At 46.5% G+C, this 20,474-nt stretch overlaps 1 protein-coding gene across 5 annotated transcripts in view; it reads right to left on the bottom strand.

The window, feature by feature from the left end:
- Window positions 1-19,203, bottom strand: part of Dzip1l (DAZ interacting zinc finger protein 1 like) — a 42,425-nt gene extending 23,222 nt beyond the window's left edge. For 2 of the 5 annotated variants that reach the window (XM_052718102.1, XM_052718111.1), the window contains exons 1-6: window positions 18,526-19,203; window positions 15,655-15,766; window positions 6,988-7,563; window positions 5,470-5,554; window positions 2,264-2,382; window positions 1,459-1,620 (exon numbers count right to left, since the gene is read on the bottom strand). In XM_052718102.1, coding sequence (XP_052574062.1) covers window positions 1,459-1,620; window positions 2,264-2,382; window positions 5,470-5,554; window positions 6,988-7,488 — 867 coding nt within the window. In that variant the 5' untranslated portion in view covers window positions 7,489-7,563; window positions 15,655-15,766; window positions 18,526-19,203. Of the gene's footprint in view, window positions 1-1,458; window positions 1,621-2,263; window positions 2,383-5,469; window positions 5,555-6,987; window positions 7,564-15,654; window positions 15,767-18,215; window positions 18,422-18,525 lie in introns of those variants that run through there. The other 3 variants (XM_052718094.1, XM_052718080.1, XM_052718087.1) reach the window with 3 other exon arrangements.
- Window positions 19,204-20,474: the final 1,271 nt, after the last annotated feature.

The raw sequence follows: 20,474 nt of genomic DNA, 5'->3' as shown, positions 1-20,474 counted from the left end.
GTGCATGCGTTTTTTTTGTGGCTGAGCATAATGCCTCACACTGTAACCTAAGCATTCACAAAACAAAGGCAAGAAGATTGCTGTGAGTGTGAGACCAGCCTGGTTTACATAACAAGTTCTAGGCCAGCTAGGTGACAGAGACCCTGTCTCAAAACAAAACAAAATAAAATAAAACAAAACAAAACAAAACAAAAAAACAGTGTTCTTCAAAGAGGCAGAAAACAGTAAAACATCCAGTAAATGCTACCTATTATATGCAACTACCACAGACCCCCTTGCCCCATATAGCCAGAATTCACCAGATATAAGTCAGGAGAAAAACGTATTCATTTATCTATCATTGTTTTTGCCCAATAATGAGAACTCTTTGCAAAATAAGGTTAATTTTCTAGGAGAGTTCTAATTAAATGCCAGATGGTGGTATGTACTACATATGTGCTAACTTAAAGTTGTTACAAATCTATCGTACACAGAAGAAACTAAGGTACAGGGAGGTAAAATAACTCACCCAAGATCACACAGCAAGCGCGTGACAGAGCAGTGCGTGCTTCCCTGAGCACTGTGGGATTCCCTGAGCGCTGGCGTCTCGTCCAACCATACACTCTGTCAGCTCCGACAAGCGCACGACCAGCGCAGACTAAGTAATGACTTCCGAGGGTGGGAAGAGGCCTCCGTGGGCAAAGTGCTTATACAAACGTAAGACCCTGAGTTCACCGACATAGTGGCACATGCTTTTAAACACAACACTTGCGAGGCAGAGGCAAGCCTGGTCTATCTACATAGTGAGTTCCAGGACAGCCAGAGCTACATAGTCCTGGGGGGAAAAAAGGAACCTGAGCTCAAATCCCAGCACCCATGTAAGAGCCAGGTGCAGCAGTACACATCTGTAAAAGCAGGGATAGGAGCGGGAGAAAAGCTAATCCTCAGGGCTCACTGGCCAGTCACTCAGGTCAAAATTTGGTCTCCCTGTTTAGTAAGACACCATGTCTCAAAAACTAAGGCACGGAATTTGAGTGTGGGGGCGCACGCCTTTAATCCCAGCACTCAGGAGGCAGAGGCAGACGGATCGCTATGAGTTTGAGGCCAGCCTGGTTTACATACCGAGTTCCAGGACAGTGTGGAAAAAACTGTGGAGAAAGACCCTGTCTCAAACAACCAAAAAGTAAATGAATAAACAAAAAACCTAAGGTGGACGGTCTGGAAAGATGGCTCAGCTGGGAAGAGCACTCGCTGCTATTACAGAGGACCCGAGTTCAGTTCCCAGCACCCACATGAAGCAGCTCACAACGGCCTATAACTCCAGTCCCAGGGGATCTGATGTCCTCTTCTGACTTCCACAGGTACCCACACATATGTGTGAATACACACACGCACACACACACACACACAATTAATTTTTAAGAACAAATAGGTTTTCAACAAAATAATTTTGAAAAGCTTTTTATGTTGGGAACCTACCTCTTCTAGCGTAGAGTTCTGGTTGGCAACAGTTTTAAATTCATCCCAAAATAATTGTTTCAGCTTGTCTATTTCCCCATAAAGCTTGCTCCGTTCTTTTTCTTTCCATTCATCAAACTTTTTTTTAGCTTCTATTTCCCTCTGACGAATCATCTCTACTTCCTACCAAAGAGAGAGAGAAAGAGCAATACAGTCAGTCATTCCTTCCACATTGTAGCAAACATTTGCTGAGGACCCCAGAAGGCCTCTTACACATATATAACCTATGGGGATCCAGAGAACTCTCCACCCTCAGCCCCTGTGGTTTAGACCCAGAGTGGTCCACTGCAGACATGTCTTCTCTACACTGTAAACTCCCTTGAGGATAAGACTCATTTTCTCTTTTTTACACTCCTCACAACACCCAGTTGGTACTCAACTCCTGCTAACACAATAAATAATGAGTGAATACATGGAGGAATGAAGTCTAGTGTTTTTACTCTGTAAATATTTACACCACACTCCCCCAGCCTAGATTCCAGAGCTTTCAAAACCAGTTAGCCAAAAACTCTGAGCCAACTAACACAAAACATTATATTCAAGTTCAGATGCCTTCAGCATCACTATGCAGAAGACCATGACTCCACTTTCAGCCACACTATAACTATAACTGGACAAACTATAACTATGCCCCACATAAGAGAAGGTGGCCCTCTATCTGACTTCTGGCTCAGGGACACCAATGGGAATTTGGGCCCTGCAGGAGTCTTATGTATGGCTGAGCACAACGCCCTGAGTCTCCCCAACCTTTCCCCTGCAAACCTACCTGGGCCTGCCGCTGCCGCTCAGCTTCTCTCTGGGCTTCCAGCTCCCCTTGGGTCCACTGGAGCTTGGCCCGCAGCTCTTCCAGCACCTCCCCCAGTGGCTGCTCCTGCTTCTGCTTTCCTGGAGTCAACACAAGGAAAGGTGAAAAGGCAATCACACCTCAGTCTGAGAGCAGCTTTGTCAGCAGAGTTCATTGACCTGGGACGAAGAGCATATCCCCCACCTCCCTGTCCCTCTGGTTCCCCAAACTGCAAAACAGAAACAGAAGAGCACTCAAGTGGGGAGTGTGGTACAAAGTGAGAATGAAATGTGACAACACAAAGTGCTTACTTAGCACAGTGTCTGGCATGACAGGTCCCTAAATGTGAACCCTTAGTAACTGTGCTTCAGAGTATTTTGACAGTAATGACAGACGGACATGCAACTATCAGAGCAGTGGTTCTCAACCTCCCTAATGCTGAGACCCTTTAATACAGCTCCTCATGCGTGCTGACCCCAGCCATAAAGTTATTTCCTTACTACTTCATAACTGTAACCTTGCTACTCTATGAAACATAATGTATATATCTGTGTCTTCTGATGGTCTTAGGCAATCCCTGTGAAAGGGTTGTTCAAACCCCAAAGGGGTCGCTATCTACAGGTTGAGAACCACTGTATTCGAATAACAGATAGAGAATGAAATATAAAACTACACTTAGTGACTTCTAAATGGAAATTATCAAGTACTCTTATTAAAAATCAGCCTTGGGGCTGGAGAGATGGCTCAGGGGTTAAGAACATTGGCTTCTCTTCCAGAGGACCCAGGTTCGACTCCCAGCACCCACATGGTGGCTCACAACTGTCTGTAGCTCCAGTTCCAGGGGATCTGATGCCCTCTTCTGGTCTCTGTGGGAACCAGGCACACATGTGATGCACATATATGCAGACAAAATACACATAAAATCAATCTTTTTTCAAAAAATGTTTTCAAATAAATAAATAAATAAATAAAAGTGAAAAATCAACGTTCACTTTGAAATAAGTACTGCATTGTAGGCAAGCCCCCTAGAGAGCTACATCTTCACCACCACCCCCACTTTAACATTCTGTTTTAAGACAGGCTCTCACTAAGTTGCCCCAGCAGACCTTTCAAGTCTCCTGCTTCAGCTTCCTAAGCGGCTGGAATTAAAAGCCTATGCTACCACAGGCGGAACAAGCAATTCTGGAATGCAGCATTATTTCAGTTTAATAAAGTAATCAAAGGTAAGTGTAGACTAGAAGAGCTGGCAGCAAAATTGCCTTAAGAACACATTTCCCAGGGCTGGAGAGATGGCTCAGTGATGAAGAGCACTTGCTGCTCTTCCAGAGAACCTGAGTTCTGTGTCCAATGTCTATGTTGTGTGGCTCACAACTGCCTGTAACTCCAGACAGAAGTGATCTAACACCCTCTTCTGGCCTCTGTGGGTAAACACACACACACACACACACACACACACACACACACACACACACACACACACACACACTTGTGGCATACACACAGAGAAACATACACATAAATAAAAATAAATCTTAAAATAGAAAAAGAACAGTCCCTTCTCCTTCTAAAAGATACAAGGATTTACATATGAGAATGTTAATCCTCTGCTACACAGTAAGGAGATTTTTTAGTTACCCAGATATTCTGCAGGACAATGCGAAAGAAACTGATGGCCACATCATGAAATTCTGTTCAGTCATTAAAAATTGTGTTTTCAAAGATGGTTTAGGGCTCGAAGAGTCCTGCCTAGTGTGCACAATGCCTTCCTTTTGATCCCCATTACTTTGCATAAGCCAGGCATGGTAGCATACATCTGCAGTCCCAGTGCCCTGGAATCTGAGGCAGGAAGATCAGGAGTTCAAGGCTAGCATTAGCTATACTAAGCAAGTTCAAGACCAACTCTTTAAACAACAACAACAACAAAAGACAGGCAGTGGTGGTGCATGCCTTTAATCCCAGCACTTGGAAGGCAGAAGCAGGTGGATCTCAGAGAGTTAGAGGCCAGCCTGGTCTACAGAGCAAGTTCCAGGGCAGTCAAGGGTACACAGAGAAATCTTGTCTCAAAAAAACCAAAACAAAACAAAACAAAAAAAAAAACTGTAGTATATTCTCAAGCAATCATCAAAAGTGATTTTTTATATGCTTACAAATATATGGAGAAAATACATCAAAATAATAACTGCCAGTGATAATGCCTATTGTTTTTATTTTTCTTTTCCTATGTATCACCATGTAGTTAAGTTTCCATATCTAAGACATATTCTTACAAGAAACTAGTATTTAAGACATAGACTATTTTTCCTTAATAATCCCCAGTATAGAACTATGAAGAGATATATATAAGTGCATAGTTAAATGGTACTGCTTTAAGCATGCTCTGTGTGTGTGTGTGTGTGTGTGTGTGTGTGTGTATGTGTGTGTGTCTAAGGACTGAACCTAGAACTTCACTCATACAAGCAAGTCCTAAATTATTGAGTTACATTCTCAATTCTAAAAAATCTTTTTCTGCCAGGTGGTGGTGGCGCACGCCTTTAATCCCAGCACTTGGGAGGCAGAGCCAGGCGGATCTCTGTGAGTTCGAGGCCAGCCTGGGCTACCAAGTGAGTTCCAGGAAAGGCGCAAAGCTACACAGAGAAACCCTGTCTCGAAAAAACCAAAAAAAAAAAAAAAATCTTTTTCTTTAAAGGGAATTACTATGATGGGAAATAACGATGTTTTCCTTAATGAAATTTTTATATTATATTATGCGTTTATTTTATTGTACCGATATTTCTGTTGAGCTCAAAAAGTATATGTAACTTTATGAGTACAGCACAAGGCCTTGCTGCTCCTTTTGGAATTTGAAATGGTAAAATTAAATAAAGTGATTAAGTCATGATAAGCTCCAGTACACAGAACAGCCTAAGAACTGGTCTGACGGCTCATTTGCCCCATTTATGCTCATAGCCAGCCTCAGAGGGCTTCAGATGAGGCCAGGAGACCAAAGGCCATTCAGAGTCACTGCCTTCTTCAGGCACAGTGAAAGGTACAAAAATTCAGAGGCAAAGTGCTGACCGCCATCACATCATAGAAAGGAAAAAGCTACAGTGAAACCTGTCTGGTCCCTCTTGTTCCCTAGCAGGTTCATGTGTATGTGCCCCACTCACCAAATCCCAGCCCAGCAGCTCCCAGATGCTGCCCCAACTCACCGACTTCTGTCGTGCCTGCATGCCTGCGCTGGATGTGGCCCCGGAGAAAGGTGGCATTCATGAATGTCTTGTCACACAAATGGCACTACACAGAGGGGAAGCAATTGGAAGAGCGGGATTAGATCCCCTAGAGAGCATGGGACTTCCCTGCATTGAAAATCTGCCTCCACGGCAACCATGGGCTGCTTCAGAAACAGAAATAATTTGAAGGGTTGGGAGTGTGGGAGACCCTGGGTTCAATTCCCATCACCACATAGATAAGGAAAGATTGGTGGGAGTGGGTAGGGAAGGAAAATAGGAACCCTGGTTTTTGGTAGAATACAAGGCCAGTGGAAAGAATCACCACATGCCCCGGCCCCTTACAACTAAATGTGACCATGTCACTAAATTCTAGTCATTATATATAAGCAGAAAGCAATTTCTAGGAGGTGACTTTTATTTAAGTCCTGGTGGCACATACCTTTTACTGGAGTACTCAGGAGGCAGAGCCAGGCAGATCCCTGTCACTTGCAGTACAATCACATTGGACAGACTCTGCACTGACAGGTTCTGCCCACTGCTCACTTAACAGAAATCAACCTCTAGGTGTAAGGAATATAAGTTGGATGGGGCATCTTATTGCCCAACCCCACCCTAACAGCCTTACCCCCAAACTATGAATCCCCTGAAAACCTAAAAACCAGCATGATCTGTAACTACATTCTAGAGCCTGGCCCATGGCCAGGGTTAATGTCTCAACCTACATTTCTGGTGCAGTGGATTCAAATGCTTACGTGCTGCGCTGGCCATCTGTTTGAACTATGAGGTAATTTTTCTAAACTGCGCCTGCCTCCACTGTGCCTTGCCACACACCTAGTCAACCTCCACACCCTTCCATGCACACATGCCTTTACAGGGCACACTCTGCATACATACAAACTCTCCATCCTTGTACATGCACAAACACACATACCTTCCATACATACTCATAGTACAAATACTACATATCCTTCATTCATTCACATAGACATCCTTACCTATAGTCTCTATATGTACAGACAGACATTTACATCCTTCACCCCCTCAAACACACAGACACACATCATAAATACATCTTTATATTAGACTTCGCAGCTGAGATCGTTGTGGTAAGTCAGTACAAGCACACATTACACAATACATATTCTACAGATGTCATAGAGGTACTTCAATCATTTGCATATAAGCATTTAACACACCCCCCACACACAGATACAAACCTCATACAGTCACACCTTCACACCCTGCACCTGCATCCTCTCCATGCACAGGAGTACTTCGTATACATAACCCTGTACACTCATCTCTCACACATCCATTCTACACTTACATAGCATAGCACCCAACAGCAATCCTCAGACTCTCAGAATGTCACCTCTAAAATCTGCCCCTCACTGGTGAGAGTGGCCTCCAGTAGTCCCGTGGCCCAAGGCAGTACCATTCACCTGGCCTGGTGCCTAAGGTGCACAGCCCAGGTTCCCCTCAGCAAAGAATCCTCACCGTGTGGTAGCTGTGGGCCCCGGTCTGCAGGAGCAGCTGCTGCAGGGTGCTGATCATCTTTCGCCGACGCCGGCTCTCCTCCCGAACACCCTTGAGCTCATCAGCCTGGCGACCCAGCTCCTGCTGGCCACGCTGCTGCTGGCCCAGGCTGGCCTGCAGCCGTGCTTCCAGCTGCGCCACGCTGGCACTCAGGCAGTCCTGGCAGTGCAGGAGGTACTCGATGATGAGCTGTGCCAGGCGCAGCACCTTAAGCAGCACTGGGTCCACAGGCTGCCTACAGTGGTTGCACACCTCTCGATCCAAGTTGCAGAAGGTGACGCCAGCAATGTTCTCCTGCAGGGTGGCCACGTCCAGCTCCCGGGCCACACGGTCCACGTCCACAGCGCTGATGCGCCTCCAGTCTATGCTCTCACGGCGAGGCTGGAACTTGAAGGTGGGGAGTGTGTAGGCCCCAGACAGCGGGCCACTAAGGCCCTCAACAGTGGCTGCTGAATACTGCATGGGCAGGAGAGGCTCTGGACTGACCACAGGGGTAGAGTGCCACCAAGGCCACTGGCCAAGGAGCTGAAAGAAGACCTGGAAAATGGAAGAGTCCAAGTCAGACAAGTTCGAATGGCTGTAGCTTCCATACACCTGTTCAGCAAAACCTTAAAGTGGAGCACAGTGAGTTGTCTATATAAAAGCTACTCAGTATGATGCACTGTGTTCACATGCTACAGTGTGGGAAAGAAAGGCGGGCTTTCCATTGCACAGATATGTATCTGAATCCTCTGCCTTGGGCAAGTCTCTTCCTCTTAAACCTCCTGTGTCTGTGGGGGAGCAGGAAACCCACTTGGAAGGACTGTGGTGACGAAGGAGGCCAGTGACACACCCAGCCTACTGCCTGGCACCTGGTGGTGTCCTCAGGAACCCCCTACAGAACCACTGCAGTAGTGCCTGGCAAAGAATTCTGTCAAGTGTACAAGGGCAACACTACAGTTACTTGGGATAAAGTCTAACAACTCTCCCGGAATGGTAGAGACACCCAATGACCACAACAGCGCCTTCTGTTACACCGCACTCTAGTAGCACATGTCTGGACTACATTTCCTAGTTTCTCCTGCAGTAAAACGTGATCGTGTGACCAAATTCTTTCTGGTGGACTGTAAGTGAACCAAGTTCTTTCTGATGGACTGTAAGTGAAATAAGGTCCAGCCCAGCCAGAGGGAAAGCCGCTATGTCTCTGCACAAAGTGTGCCCAGTCTATGATGGCCCGATTGTTTATTTGTTGTTGTTGTTTTCCTGCACTGAGGATTACACACAGGGCCTTAGGCATGCTAGGCAAATGCTCTAATGTGGAGCTTCACTCCAAGCCCACTAACAGGTTAGAGAAAAGAGCTTTGCTTTTGTTTTTCCAAAAGACTAGGATTCTATTTCCCTTACTCTCGATAGGTATACTTGCCAGCTTTTTATCAAATTGCCACAAGCTGGAATCGCCTGCAGTTAGGAACCGCAATTGAGACCATGTCTCCATAAGATCGGGCTGCGGGCAGGCGTGTGGGGCATTTTCTTAATTGATGATTGCTGTGGAAGGGGCCAACCCACTGTGGGCGGTGCTACTTCTGGGCACGTAGTCCTGGAGTGAATAAGAAAACAAACTGAGCAAGCTATAGGAGCGAGCCAGTAAGCAGCGTTCCTCCACGGCTTCTGCTCCAGTTCCTGCCTCGAGGTTCCTGCCTTGAGGAACTGACTTCATTTAGTGACTTCCTTTTAATGATGGCGTGTGACCTGAGAGTTGTAAGCCAAAATAAACCCTTTTCTCCGCAAGTTGTTTTTTATTATAGTGTTTTATTACAGCAATAGAAACCCAAACTAAGACGGTAGGCATGTAATTTCTCTTTGAACAGTAATTTGACAATATCAATGGGAATTTAAAATTAATACATTACTCCTAAGAATTATAAGCCAAGAGGTGGTGGTACATGCCTTTAATCCCAGCACTTGGGAGATAGAGGTAGGCGGATCTCTGTGAGTTCAAGGCCAGCCTGGTCTACAGATCGAGTTCCAGGACAGCCAGGGCTGTTACACAGAGAAATCTGTCCCAAAAAAACAAGAAGGAGGAGAAATATCATCATCATCATCATCATCAACATCATTATTATTATAACTATGGCTGGAATGCAGTTCAGTAGTAAAGTGACTGCCTAGCATTCATAAAACCCTGGATTTGATCTCCAGTATTTAGAGAAAAATTAAATTTTTGGAAAAAAAATCATTTCTTAAAGATAGGCCTGATGCATGAGGACCTACAATCCCAGATACTTGGGAGATGGAGTCAGGATGATCATGAGTTCAAGACCTGCCTATACTACAGAGTAAATTCAAGGCCAGCCTGAGTAATTGTCAAAAAATACTCAAGAGGGACAGAAGCCCGGGGCTGTAGCTCAGTGGTAAAGTACTTGCCTTGCATGCACAAAGCATACACACACACACACACACACACAGAGAGAGAGAGAGAGAGAGAGAGAGAGAGAGAGAGAGAGAGAGAGAAATTCTTAATAAAAAGGTGAATTATAATTTACTCTATAGACAAACTCATCTGCACAAAGGTACTTGTGAAAAATTGCCATTGCAATATTATTTATAAAAGTAATGTACAAGAAAATACATAAGAAAGCAAAGTACAGCAGGTAGTGATGGTGCATGCCTTTAATCCCAGCTCAGGAGACAGAGGCAGGCGGATCTCTGAGTTCAAGACCTGCCTAGTCTACAGAACAAGTGCCAGGACAGCCAAGGCTACACAGAGAAACCCTGTCTGGAAAAACCAAAACAAACAAAAAAACAAGAATGCAAAGTACAATATGGGGCACAAATGGTATTTCTATACAACAAAATATTCTGTTGTTACAAGGGCAAGACAGTTTTTATACCAATAGGGAATAATGACTTCATATGTGCACATCTACACACATACATGTATATGCCTTTATTTCTGGTTTACTATTAATACAATCACATTTAATAATAACTCAAAAAAATTACGTAGCTATAGATCTCATTGGGATGGCTGTCTGAAAGACAAAAATGAGACCATGGGACAAATAAATGGATAGATGGATGACAAACAGCAGGTGGCTAGATAGATAGAGGAGCCTTACACAATGTTCACTGGAGTGATTTATACCTGTTCTGATTATGTAAAATGCGCACGCTTGTTAGTCACATGATTCATTTACATGCCTGATTTCATAATCACATGCTTTCTAAAACATCCAAAAGCTATTGGCACTGACTACTTATAGGAAATGAAAGTGGCTGTAAGATTTTTGTTTCTTTAGTTTTCACTTCTCTATGCTATTCAAAGTTCTTCCTACCATTACCTATTACTTTTATTATTTTTTTAAATTAAATATATATATATATATACACAGTTTCCACCCTTGCAGACTGACAGTCTAAGATGAGAAAAGGTACACACTTCCCCATTTATCAAGTTCTTCCCAGCCTGTGTGATCCAGTCATTGAAATGTAATCCAAAGGCAGAGAAGAAAAGTGTATTAGTTTATCTTCCTTGTCAACTTGACTGGGTTTGGAGTCACCTAGGAGACACACCTCTCAGCTTGTCTAGCAGGCGTTTCCAGAGAGTATTAACCCAGGAGGGAAGCCCCACCCTGGATATGAGTCCATCCCCTGGCCTGGAGTCCCAGATTGAGTAAGGCAGCATTCTCTGCTTCCTGTCTGTGGAAGCAGTGGTCAGCCACCTCACACCCCTACTGCCATGCCCACCCCCCACTGTAAAGAACTGTATTCCTTTAGATAGTAAGCCCCAAAAGACCCATGTTTCCTTAAATTGCTTTTGTTGGGTATTTGTTAAAACAACAAGAAAAGTAACAACACAAAAGGTCACAAAACTCATGAAAGAAAAAAAGCCTTGAAGAAACAGTGGGGCTGAGTGGGCAGAGAAGGGGCTCTAGGAAAGTCCCTGTCCCTTCTGAACTGCCTTCCTCTAGAAAAGGCAGTGGCAATGCCCAGTCCAGCTCCACCTGCTTCCCAGGGACTAGGAGAAGCAGAGAGGGGGAGGCGGGACAGGGGAGAGGCTCAGAGGTAGCACCAACATGCTTCATGCAATCGCTAAGCTACGTACGAATCTACAAAGATATGTTAATACCAAGCCTGTTATGCGCCATGAGGAAGGAGAGAGACAACACTTATGGGTTCCAAAGACTTTAATAATTCACTACATAAGCGGGTCACTGATCAATCATGGCTGCAGGACAAGGACTTGGGAGTCTTGTTTCTCTTAACAGCCCCAAGCAGGGGCAGAAGTGGGGTTTGTAAGTATAAAATTCACAAACACCTGTTGCCAAGTTACAGTTACAATTTTCACCAATCAGAAATCAAAGATTAGGGGCCTCCCTGAGTGTTCCATCATTGTCAACCAACAAATGTGCAAGCCTTTTAGTCCAGCCAATCAGATTCATTGGTTCTTTCTGTTGTTAGGACCAGCCACGTTTCTAGAGAACTAAAGATGCATAACCACTATTTCTATGGTTTAGGGAGGAAGTTGATCAGCCATTGGAAAGTTCTCAGCTCCCCTAGGGCTTGGGAACCTGAAATTTATTTCACCCTACAGGTAAAATGAAGTCTGAAGTCAAAACGGCAGTACTCAGGCCAAGATGCTTTTGCCTGCTCCCTTCAGATACAGTACCATTATGCCAATTCCACAAACCAAACTGGAGTCTGGACAGAATGTGTGGTCTGTCTCAACAAGGGAAACAGGCTGAACTGCAGCGACTCGTTCATGACCCTCCAATGTTTGTGGACCTGAACTAGTCAACTGTGGTAAGGCTCTCTTCTTGAAGTTTTACTTTGACTAGAGGCTCACCCCTTTTCCCTTAAGCCTCTAATTCATTCGTTCACAAAGTGTCCCCTTGTTTACTGTATACCTCTTTGGGCTTAGCCCAGCTGCTAGCATTGTGAATAGTGTGTGCTATATTAACCACACCCCTGCTCCCCACCTTGGGGGTCAGTGTGGCTCCTTGCTGCCACTGTGCTGGCTGCAGACCTCTTTGGTTGATCCTCAGACTGGCCATAGGATGTCCTGAGCCTAGCTCTTCAGTTTCAACTCCTCTCCTTCATTTCTCAGATACTCTTCCAAAAACAACACCATCCAGCATAAGCATCCGGCCATAATCAGTATATTTTCTACCCCATTCGATACGCCAGGTTGCAAGCAGAACAGGAATTGTGTGACATGGTACTCACCATGCTTAGCTCCAAGCTGCAGCCTTACTACCAGAGCCTCAGAGGCGATTGCTCACAACAAGCCCTGCCTCTGAGCAACAGCAGGTTACCAGGCGTGCTGTGCACAAGGGTAATAGGACACCCGCTTCCTGTCCTCCCAGGCCTGAGAACCTCACTCTTTAACTATTTAAGCTTTGGCCTCTCGTCTTAGCCAACAGTCCTCTCTCTAGTGATAAGGCCACAGCTCTCCATCACCAGCGCTCTCTCTCTCTCTCTCTCTCTCTCTCTCTCTCTCTCTCTCTCTCTCCCTCCCACCCCCCCCACCCCCCGCTCCTGCCAGCCTACCCATTCAGCAATGATGTTCTTTTGCCTTTCCTTTAAGGCAGAGGTGCGGGTGCCCCATACATTCATCTGCTGTTCACCTCTGGCCCATGTCTCACTGCATGCTCCTGAGGATGAGTTCATATACCCACTGCTTCAGCTACTCTGCTCTTGACTGAGCCTTGGGCTACCCCCAAATTTCTTTGCTCGGGTCCTTTCTGCCTCTTGTGACTTTTGGATCCAACTCTTCCAAACTGCTTAGATTTCAAACCCAAGTTCCAACAGTGTCAGAAAAGTAGCATTAAATACATGAAATGCCAGGTAAGACAGAAACCTCAGCACATGCTTCATGACAAACTGATTCTCTGCCTCAGTGTCTGAAACTCAATAAAGCTGTGGTTCTCAGAGTCCTCCGCTCCCTGGGTCAGCTCCTAGTTCATCACCTGAGAACATGTTAGAACCCAGAACCAAGGTTGGGAGCCAGCCTACTTGTAAGGTATCTGCCTCCAGAAGCATAAAGACCTACATTTGCATTCCCCAGAACCCACATAAAAGCCAAGCATGATGGCATGTACAAGTAACCCTAGCACCAGGTAGGAGACAAACACAGGCAGATCCCTGGAATTCAGTGGCCAGCCAATTTAGCCAATCAGTGAGCTCTGGGTTCAGCAAGAGACCCTCAATAACCCAGGTGGAGAGCCCACCAGACGGCTGGTTCATCAGGTAAAGGACATGCCTCATAATTCTAATGACCTGAGTTAGACCCCTGGGACCCACATAGATGTGGGAGGAGAGAACTGACTCCACCAAGTTTTCCTCTGATCTTCATGTGCTTGTCCTGCCCCCTCCTCTACATCACACACACACACACACACACACACACACACACACACACACACGCACACGCACACGCACACGCACACGCACACACACACACCCCAACAAATAAGACAGAGAGCAGTAGAGAAAGATAACCTCTACAGTGGAGTGCTGAGGATTATGGCACTGGGGAGAATGTTTCTCAAAACAACTTCTAGGGACTAGAGCGATGGCTCAGCAGTTAAGAGGCCTGGCTGCTCTTACAGAGGACCTGGGTTCTATTTTCAGCACCCACACGACAACTCACAACTGTCTATAACTCCAGTTCCAGGGAATCTGAAGCCCTCTTCTGGCCTCTGTAGGCATCGGGCAAGAATGTGGTATACCCAAAAAGAACTTATGTAAGTCAAATGTGGTAATATCTACACTTGAGAGAGGTAAGGTAGGAAGATAGGAGTTCAAGATTATCCTCAGTTGCATGGTGAATGTAAGACCACTATTTTTGAGACTGTCTCAAAAATAAATAAAAAATAGCCGGGCGGCGGTGGCACACGCCTTTAATCCCAGCACTCGGGAGGCAGAGGCAGGCAGATCTCTGTGAGTTCGAGGCCAGCCTGGCCTACAAAGCGAGATCCAGGAAAGGCGCAAAGCTACACAGAGAAACCCTATCTCGAAAAATCAAAAAAAAAAAATAATAATAATAAAATAAAATGTATTATTATGTCTTAAAAAAGAATGTGGTATACATACATACATGCAGGCAAACACTCATACACATAAAATAAAAATGTATTTTAAAAAATTCCTCAAGAGTTGCCATCACATTCTGAGTCATGGAAAATAAAGATGTTTGCCCCAGGTCCAGAAGCTGGATTCAAATCCAAGCAGCTCAACTCCAGCCTGGGCTCTCAGCCACTGTTTCTGCAGCCCCTCAGGATAGATTGCCCTCTGCCACTTCCTTCTGTTCCTGCTCAAGATGGACACATGCTTCAAGACTCTGCTCATCTTGACTGTCACCAGAAATCCCTTCTAGGCCCAGAGTCCAAATTTCCTGGCTCTTCTCTGGGAATTCAGAGCACTAAGTACTCACTCTGGTCCATGCCAGCCAATGACTCCCAAGCCCTTGCAAAGAGCCAGGCACCACAATTCGGAATAGATGGGATCCCAGACGATGGTTCCCACCATGATGAGGAAGGGGAAGAGGGGAGGGAGGAGGAAGCAATGAACGGGGAAAAGCTAACATCACTCAACTCCATGGACAGTTCTAAGGTTTTACATATGTTTTCCCATTTATTCTCACAGCAACCCATTACACAGATGGAGAAACTGGGGGAGTGAATAAGGAAGGGAATGATTTTCCCACAATCACCTAATTAGTGTCTGGCTCCAGAGTTTATTCTCCAAAAAGACAGAGAAATATGCAGAACTTCCCCTAGAGAGTAGTTAAGTGTCAGGGTAGGATCCAAGAAGGGGTCCACACCAAGACACGGCTGTGTTCTTCCCCGCCTGCTCCCCCATGTCTGGGAGTTTCAGGGACTGCACACTGCCTTATTCCTGTCTACTGCATCTCAGTCTCTGACCCACTTCCTGGTGGCTATTAAACTGAACAAAACTGCCAGAACCTTATACTATTTGCCTCAAAATTCTCTGTTAATGGGGTTCTGGGGAAATGAGGCTAGGGCCACCAAGAGTCAGAATCAACGGGACAAATGAGTTATCCGTCTTTCCTTCGGACTCACTATGGGGAAATGCAGTCACAGTGAAGTATGAGACAGCTGACCCCCTGCAGTCACAGATGAATCCCACTGGCTACTAACGGCTCTTGTGGGTGGGCTCAGGCACATCAGTGAGCCCTCCTAGTGCCCAGCGTGGCCGTCAAGATCCGGCTTCACAGCATGCTCTCCTAGTGTCTCTCGAACCTTTCTTTTTACAGTCTAAGCAAACTTCATAAACACTGTGAGGGGAGACCCCACTCTGCTTACATACAATTCTGAAGTAGAGTTCTCAGTTCATGAGGTTTTACTGCACCTCCAAAAGTATCACTCCTATCTCGTTCTAGGACTCTAGAAGTCTGGTTCTTAGCAGTCTGAGGGTTCTGGCTTCAAAAGGTAGACTAGAAATATGAGAATTCATATAGATGGTGGTCTGATGGCTATAGCTATTATTTATCAAGCACCTTCATGCCAAGTGCTATTTCTGTCTGACTCCACAAATCTGAATTATACCAAACAACCTCCCAATAATGATAGCAGTGGTGTCGTACAATGATACAACAGATTATTTTTCACTGTGGAAATACAGTACCTGAGATTTCTTGAGCAGAATGGAAGGGCTGCCAGGGTTCACAGCAAATCATGACAGGGTCAGTGCTGGAGACCTTAAATCCTCAACGTATCTCAGCTCCAAAGCCTGCTTCCTGGTAAGGATAAGCAGAAGACAAAGCCACTTGAGCATGTAGCTGGTTACCAAGAAACAGCACACCCCAGGGGCAGGGACTCGGGCCTTCTCCAGACTGAGCTACAGCAGACTGTTTTCCCGCATCTGGGAACAGAAACGCGAGGGAGAGATGATTCACCGTCATTAGGAAATCTGAGGCTGTTACCTGTATCTACATGTTTTTGACAGGGTTCGGGGAAACTCCCCAATCCTACTTTACTCCCATGATCCAAACGGAGGTTTATGCTAGTATTTCAAGCTTGCTCCACTGTGAGAGCATTCACCCCCCCCCCCCCCCGCCGCTCCCCCGCCCCCCCCCCCCCCCCCCGTAGCAATTCCACACTCAATGTTTAAAATAAAAAAAAACCCTGCAGCAGTGTTTACTGCCTCCTAAGTCAGCAGTTCTGTAAGAAAACAAATCCTGGAAGCTGGATGGCTCTTCCGCCAAGAGAATATTCACAAAACTGCCCAAACATCTAATTCTCTTTTTCATTGACATCGCATCTACACATCTTACTGTCTCTTTTCCTTCCTCAAAAATGAAACCAAGAAGAAAGTTCGGGAAGTGCCAGGTTTCTAAGGGGCTGCGGGCAATCATTTACCAACTTGCCCTGGCTTCCAAGCTAACTTCACAGTGCCTGCCCTGGGGAACTCCAGGCTTGTCATTAGTGCTAATTGTCATGGCTGCCAAGGAAACCTTCCCACAGTTTGCAAACAGGCTCTCCACACACCAGAGGCAAGGGAGTGCTAGAGCCCCTGATGGGAAGGACCGCAGAGCACTTTTACAGACCTTAGTCTAGATCTCAGAGTTTCTCGTTTTATTTAAATAAATGTTTTCTTAAACATTAAAAACAGGTCTCGGGGCTGCATCCACGCTCAGAACTTCCAAGCAGCAAACGGGAGATTCACTCCTGGAGACACAAAGATCTCCCTTGTGGCTGCCCATCTCTGCCCAGCAACTTTAAAATGAGTTCCTCTTAGCAGCTTGTTTGGTGTGGGTGTGCTGGTGGGGACCCCATGCAGGGCCTTGTACACATGACCCCTGGCAGGTCAACCATGCTCCAGGGCAGGCCCTACTCACAAAAGTAGTGAGACAACACAAACTGTACTGTGGGGGGCGGTGGGGCGGGGGAGTGCTATCTCAAAGCTGGGCATGTAGGGAAGTGAGGATGGAGAGGGTGAGGGAGTATGATCAGAATATATGTAGGAGATTCTCAAAGAATTAAGAAAAAACATTTATAAAAGCTATTGTGAATTTTTATCACACACACAAAAAAGATTTTCTTTAAAATAAAAATGTAGGTGGAGCCGTAACTGATGCCTCTTGAGAGTATCTCAGAGAAGAGGAATGGGCCTGGCATGACCTATCCCAGGTACAGAAGTGTCAGAAACAAACAAAACCCGTTTCACATCACCAGAAAGAAAACTGACAGACAGACTGTACCAGTGTTTCTTGTCATTAAAGCGTTGTTAATTCCTAACAGAATTCTCCATCTTTAGTCTGAGCCAGACCCCTCACTGGAATTGCCAGGCCTGGGGAAAGGAAAGTGGTCACCGGTCAGCCTTGTCGGCCACAACTGCCCCTTTCTGCAAAGTGGCCACAGGACATTTAGAACTGCCTACCAAGTGCTCCCCTTCTCCACTTGGTGTTCTGGGTAGCACACTTAACTTTCTCACAAAAGTTCAGCTCTCAGGGCAGAACCCACAAGCCCAGCTGCACAAAGAGGTTCTGCTTCCAACCTGAGACATACATCTGAACCCACAGGAGGGAGATGTCTCCAGGTGCTTGGTGTTGGCAGACAGACAACCTCTGGGCAAAATTGTTGTTTTCACATGCCATACCACACCTTGGGGAAGGAAGGAGGAGGTAGTAACCATCTTGCTCAGTAGACACACTTCCTCACAGGTGGATGGAGGAGGCAGGTTTAGAACATCTCACACTCACTAGGCCTCACCTAATCCTGCTAGAAACCAATTCCTGGAGAGCTGGCCAGGACAGCACAGGCCCTGGGCCCTTCAGGATCCTCTCTAAAGGCAGTCCTACCCAAGCCCTGTCCTCTGCTCCTGCCTCGTACCCTCTTGCCCTGTACTTACCCAGTCTCCCATAGACTTCTAATCACATCCATCTCTGATCCTAACGCTGTGCTCCTGCTAAACTTCAGCCCGGGACCGGAAGTGAAGGAACTAGAGATGCCAATATTTGTTTAAAAATCATCTTGTTAGAAACCCACCCCGCGCCCGCGCGCCCCTGCCCCCTTCTCTACAGAACTCAGATCGTCGTCCCCTTAGTTCACTTTACTGTTTTCAAAAACTCCATTCCCAAGACCACCCTCCCGAAGAAGACCGTGGGGGGGGGGGGGGGGGGCGCCTGGGTGTCAGTCATCTCATTCCGCAACTCCAAGCATGCCAGCCCTTCGCCGGCAGGGTACCTCCGTCCAGAACAATCCGAGGCCGCTGGGATGGAGGCGCAGGGAACAAGACGTCGTGAAGCACCCTGGGCCACGCAGCTCGGTTCCTTGGCTGGGTGACCGCAGCCACTAATGTTTAACCTGCGCGCGCAGCGGCGGAGTAGCTCCGCCTGGAACCGCGCTCCCTCCCGCGGCTCCCGGCTGGATTCCAGGCATAGTTTTCCGGGGAGGCCTCAGTCACCCTGGGGGTCACTCGGAGCAGGGGCTGAAGACTGGAGGTCTGGGGAAGGTGCCACGTCCTCACTCACCCCACCCACAGGTCCAGACTCACCCCATCTCTGCAGCGCAGCCCGAGGATGCTGCCAGCTAGGCGGACACTACTAGCCGAATGCAAGGATCCTGCACGCCTCTCCACGCTGGTAGCTCAGGGCCCGGGGTCTGCACTGCCTCCCACCCCTACCCACAGCAGAGGCGGAGCCTCTCCTCAGCGCCCCGGAACAGCTATTTTTAGAGCTGTAGGGGATGGAAGAAGGAGGGAATGCCTCTTTGACTCCGTTAAGAAAATCCAGTGTCTCAGTTCCCAGGCATTGATGAGCGGCAGGACCTTTGTCTCCCTCCCTTCTCTTCCACATCTCACCCATGGCAGGATGCAGCCACTGTCCGGTAATCTAGGCCAGCGGCTGCTGCTCTGCAGGCATCTCTGCAAGCCCGCCAAACTAAAAGGATTTGGCCAAGGCCCACATAAGGAGACACTGGAGAGTGCTCCGTTTGATCTGATGGCAATCATTTTCCGGATCCTTATGCAGATCCCAGAAAGCCGGGGCAGAAGTTGGAGGGAATTATTTTCTCTATCCTGATTATGAGTCCTGCTGCCACAGGGTCAATATGCCAAGCTCTACATTTTGGGACAACAAAGATGAAAGTACTGGAAATAAGTGTTGGCAAAGGTGGGGAGAAACTCAAATTTCTGTGCATTGTTGATGGGAATACAAAATGGTATTACTGCTGTGGAAAACAAAATGGTGACTCCAGGAGAAGTTACTTTGGGTTGCTGTATGATCCAACAATTAACATGCTGTGGTGTCTTTAATTAGAATGGCTTCCATATTTTTTTTTTTTTTTTTTGGTTTTTCGAGACAGGGTTTCTCTGTGTAGCTTTGGAGCTTGTCCTGGAACTCACTCCGTAGTCCAGGCTGGCCTCGAACTCACAGAGATCCGCCTGGCTCTGCCTCCCAAGTGCTGGGATTAAAGGCGTGCGCCACCACTGCCCGGCTGGCTTCCATATTTTAATGCTTGGTCACCAGGGAGTGGCACTGTTTGAAAGGATTAGAAGGATTGGGAGGTGTGGCCTTGCCCGAGTAGGTGTGGCCTTGTTGGAGGAAGTGTGTCACTTGGGGGTGGGCTCTGAAGTTTCAAAAAACCCATGCCAGATCCAGTCTCTCTCTCTCAGCTTACAGGTCGGGAGTATCTCTCAGCTACTTCTCCAGCACTATGCCTGCCTGGCGCCATCCCCTCCGTGATGATAATGGGCTGAGCCTCGGAAAACTGTTAGGCTCCCAATTAACTGTGATTCTTTGTAAATAGTTGCCTTGGTCATGGGACACTGGTGTTTAAAATAGCACTATCCGGTTGGCAAGATGGCCCAGCAGGGAGAGGACTTTGTCACCAAGCCTTATGTCCTGAGTTGAATTCCTGTAACCCACACAGTGGAAGGAAAGAAACAACTCCTTAAAGTTGTTTTCTGATGTTTGGGCATACAGAGCGCGCGCGCGCGCGCGCGCGCACACACACACACACACACACACACACACACACACACACACACACACAATGTAAAATAAAATAATAGCGTTATTCACAACAGTCAAAATGTGGAAACAATCCAAGTGTTCATTGACAGCTAATTGGATAAGCAACACATGGTTTATACATATAATGGAATATCATTTACCATTAAAGTGGAAGGAAGTACTGGCATGTGTTATAACATGTTATAACATGAATCAGCTTTATTTTACTCCATTTAGACTACTACAATAAAATACTACAGACTGAACAGGAATTCATTCCTCTGGCTTCTGGAAGCTAGGAAGTCTAAGATCAAGGCATGAGCAAACTCCATCTTTGCTGAGCACCTATTTCCTGATAGACCCATGGAAGAATCTAGTCGTCCTCTGGAGACTCTTCTATAAGGGCACTGAATCCAGCTGTGAGGTCATGGTTAGGATTCATGACCTAATATTACACTTCCTAGAGTCCCCATTCATAATAACATCACTG

The sequence above is a fragment of the Peromyscus californicus genome, unplaced genomic scaffold, assembly GCF_007827085.1.
Source record: "Peromyscus californicus insignis strain IS unplaced genomic scaffold, ASM782708v3 Scaffold_11__1_contigs__length_118956290, whole genome shotgun sequence".
Taxonomy (NCBI): domain Eukaryota; kingdom Metazoa; phylum Chordata; class Mammalia; order Rodentia; family Cricetidae; genus Peromyscus; species Peromyscus californicus.
This window is presented reverse-complemented; position numbering and strand designations above follow the sequence as displayed.